Source organism: Myotis davidii, unplaced genomic scaffold (genome assembly GCF_000327345.1).
Source record: "Myotis davidii unplaced genomic scaffold, ASM32734v1 scaffold502, whole genome shotgun sequence".
In the NCBI taxonomy this organism is placed as follows: Eukaryota; Metazoa; Chordata; class Mammalia; order Chiroptera; family Vespertilionidae; genus Myotis; species Myotis davidii.
Window position 1 is genome coordinate 1,151,372 of NW_006293000.1, and position 3,715 is coordinate 1,155,086.

Sequence of the window (3,715 nt, forward strand, 5' to 3'; positions counted from 1 at the left end):
TGATGGAGGCGCGCAAAGGTGCGGACGAGGCGGCCCTCGCCCGCGCTGAGCTCGAAAAGCGCATCGACAGCCTGATGGACGAAATCGCCTTTCTGAAGAAGGTGCACGAAGAGGAGATCGCCGAGCTGCAGGCGCAGATCCAGTACGCGCAGATCTCCGTGGAGATGGACGTGTCCTCCAAGCCCGACCTCTCCGCCGCGCTCAAGGACATCCGCGCCCAGTACGAGAAGCTGGCTGCCAAGAACTTGCAGAATGCCGAAGAATGGTTCAAGAGCCGCTTCACCTTGCTGACCGAGAGCGCCGCCAAGAACACCGACGCGGTGCGCGCCGCCAAGGACGAGGTGTCCGAGAGCCGCCGCCTGCTCAAGGCCAAGACCCTGGAGATCGAAGCATGCCGGGGCATGAACGAGGCGCTGGAAAAGCAGCTGCAAGAGCTGGAGGATAAGCAGAACGCCGACATTAGTGCTATGCAGGTACGGCGCTGGGCAAAACACGGGGTTGGGGGTGAGGGCTGCACAATCGAGGGTGGGCTTGGCGGGGCGGGGGCGGGGGCGACACTGAGGTCTGGGAAGTTGTGCTTGGTGCAATGGAATCTAAGTTCCGCATTAAAGCTGCCCAGCCCTGCAGGATGTTGCGTGGGGTGGGAGAAGGAGTGGGGGTGGCAGCTGGGCGTTGCCTCTGGCCTCTCTTATTGTCCTGCATTAGCCACAAGTTGCTCTGCATCGAGGATTGGACCATTTGATTCGACAAATACCTGTGACCAACCAGCATGCTTCTGACTAGTTTTACCCACCACTCCTTTACCTTAACTTAGCAGGTAGATAGGAGTACTCAAAACTGTAATAGGAAATGATATTCACAATAAGACTTTTTTTTTTTAAGATTCTTCATCTTCTAGGGAGGAGGAAAAATCATGTAGCAACATAGAAAATACTTTAGATAAAATCATTTTTCTTTATCAACCTATTTCTTTCTCCTATAAATAAATGTATTTCTTGAATGTGACCTGGATAAAGTTAAGCATTGAATGAGAGACAAAGTTTAAAAAAAAATCGCTTTAGTTCCTTGAAAGCATTTTATGAAGTTCATAGACTTAATTAAAGAAAACAAAAAATGTTCTTTTCCATCAAATAATTTTTGATCATTTCTTAAAATTTGTTATTTTGTTGTCATCTCGTGTTTCATGAAGCTGATTTTTTTATTTTATTTTATTTTTTGTAAGGAAGGAAAGGTTAAACAGAGAAGGCAGTTGATTTAGGGGAGATTTTTCTTAAGGTGTGCATTTTGAGTCCAATTGAACGCAGGCCTTTGCAGCTATACTACAAGTAAAATGATAGTGGTAGGGATGTATGCTTGGATTTCTTTTCTTTTTTGTCTTCCAACAGGACACAATCAACAAATTGGAAAATGAGTTGAGAACTACGAAGAGTGAAATGGCACGATACTTAAAAGAATACCAGGACCTCCTCAATGTGAAGATGGCTTTGGACATTGACATTGCAGCTTACAGGAAACTCTTGGAAGGTGAGAAGACCGGCTCAGTTTCACCAGCATGGGAAGCATAGCCAGCAGCTACTCTCAGTTTCACTGTTGAATCAGACCTTCAAGAACAGTCCTTGAGATAATTGGTTGCTTTCTGGCTTTTTCCAATAAGGTATTTAGACAAGTATATAAGAATTTATCCCTGTAAGAATGGGTCCTGTTTCCAGCTTCCCAATGTATTTTAAATCTAATAGGACTATTTTAAAAGTTTTTAAAAATGTGTGTTGTTGGTTTTGTTGTTTTGGTCTCTTTCACAACAACTTCAGTTATTAGGTTTTGAAATTTCCACCCCTGCTCCCGCTTGCATGTGCCCTTAAGGGTGTGGCATTAAGGGGGAGGTGATGAGTGGAGTGGTGGGCTCAGAGCAAGTAGTTCAGCACATTTTCTGTGTTCATGTTTGTTACCCCCATCCTGCCCCTGCCTCCCTAGGAAACTCTTGGAAGGCGAGGAGACCCGGCTGAGTTTCACCAGCGTGGGAAGCATGGCCAGCGGCTACTCCCAGAGTTCCCAGGTCTTTGGCCGATCTGCCTACGGTGGTTTACAGACCAGCTCCTACTTGATGTCCGCTCGCTCCTTCCCTTCTTACTACACCAGCCACGTCCAGGAGGAGCAGATCGAGGTGGAGGAGACCATCGAGGCTGCAAAAGCTGAGGAAGCTAAGGATGAGCCCCCCTCTGAAGGAGAAGCTGAAGAGGAGGAGAAGGAGAAGGAAGAGGCTGAGGAAGAGGAAGGAGAGGGAGAGGAAGAGGAAGAAGGTATGATTAAAATAAACAACCATACAACTTCAAGTGCAAACTGAGCGTGGGTATTTGTTAGGACATGAATAAGATAAATGAAGCCTTGCTTATTCCAAAGAAGTTCCATTCATATATGAGTTTAGGATGTTAAATGATACACTTATCCTTTAGTAAGCACCTGATTTCTCAAATTGGCTATCTTCCCAGACATACACAGCTCTGCTTAGCTTGGTAGTTTTTTTGAAAATAGCATTTAGAAATAGCCTCCTCCTGGTCTTGTCATTCCTACTAAACATTTGAAAATACATTCATTGACCACAGCTGTTTGGTGTCCTAAAGAACAAAACCAAATACTAAGCATAATAATAAAAGAAATACTGAGGTCCTGGAGAGCTTCCAGTACCTAGAAGTAATCTCACTGTATTTCAGTATGTGTTCAGGGGCACAGCATTCCTGGCTGGCGCTGTCAGCGGCGTGTGTTTGGGAGAGTAGAGCGGGAAGCATTCTGACGTGATTCTCCCCAATACCTAAGCAGATATATTTGGCCTGGACTTACGCTGGGTTTGGAATTTGTACTTTTCTTAATGTTAAAGGTGCCAAGGAAGAATTTGAGGATGCAAAGGAGGAAGAAGGAGGTGAAGGTGAAGGAGAAGATGCCCAAGAAGCTGAGGATGAGAAGAAAGATGAAGGTGCTGGGGAGGAGCAAGCAACCAAGAAGAAAGATTGAGCCCCCTTTCCTTAACTATTTCAGGAATAATCCTCCCGAAACCAGGTCAACCCCATCACCAACCAAGCAGTTGAGTTCCCGATACTATATGAATTAAGAAGTCCATATATGTAACATTCTGAGGTGACTCAGGCTGGACCTTAAATGTTGTGCTATGACTTTTCTCCTTATCAGAGTATCTGTTTGCTTGCAGAGTGGCTTCCTGGCTTGCTGCCAGCCTGTGCATGGTCCACGCTTATGAGTTCAGGATCTATGGCAATGTGAATAATTCAGACGTTTACAATAAAAACACAGGAATACCTGAATTCACTAATGTTAATGTTAAACTTCATGGAAAAAATAGTCCTTTGAATCTTCGGTGGTTAGAAATGAAAGACCTCAGATCATGTGCAATAAACAGTAAATAAAGTTACACTGAATGACATTTTTTGCTGTGATTATTGACTTTAAACTCTCGACAGAAGGCATCAATATATGTCACATACAAGTGGACTATTGACCTCCATTTTTTAAGTCAAAAATTTAACAATTACAATGTATTTTTGCCCTTTAATTGGTCATTCTGGGGGATACAGTTAGGCCGTGATCATTAATGAAATCTCTCCCCTCAAAATTTTTATTGATACTAAACTTGAACAATTGAGAGCCTCTGGGATTCTTTTATCAATAGCAAACTCCTTTTGCCCCCATAAAATGTACTATATAATGT

General features: G+C 44.1%; 1 protein-coding gene across 1 annotated transcript in view; it reads left to right on the forward strand.

The window, feature by feature from the left end:
* The window catches only part of NEFL (neurofilament, light polypeptide), a 4,052-nt gene extending 622 nt beyond the window's left edge, over positions 1 to 3,430 (forward strand). The window contains exons 2-5 of the mRNA XM_006766445.2: positions 9 to 473; positions 1,386 to 1,524; positions 1,986 to 2,297; positions 2,873 to 3,430. Of these exons, the coding sequence (XP_006766508.1) occupies positions 9 to 473; positions 1,386 to 1,524; positions 1,986 to 2,297; positions 2,873 to 3,006 (1,050 nt within the window). The 3' untranslated portion in view covers positions 3,007 to 3,430. The remainder of the gene's footprint in view (positions 1 to 8; positions 474 to 1,385; positions 1,525 to 1,985; positions 2,298 to 2,872) is intronic.
* The last annotated feature ends 285 nt before the right edge of the window (positions 3,431 to 3,715 follow it).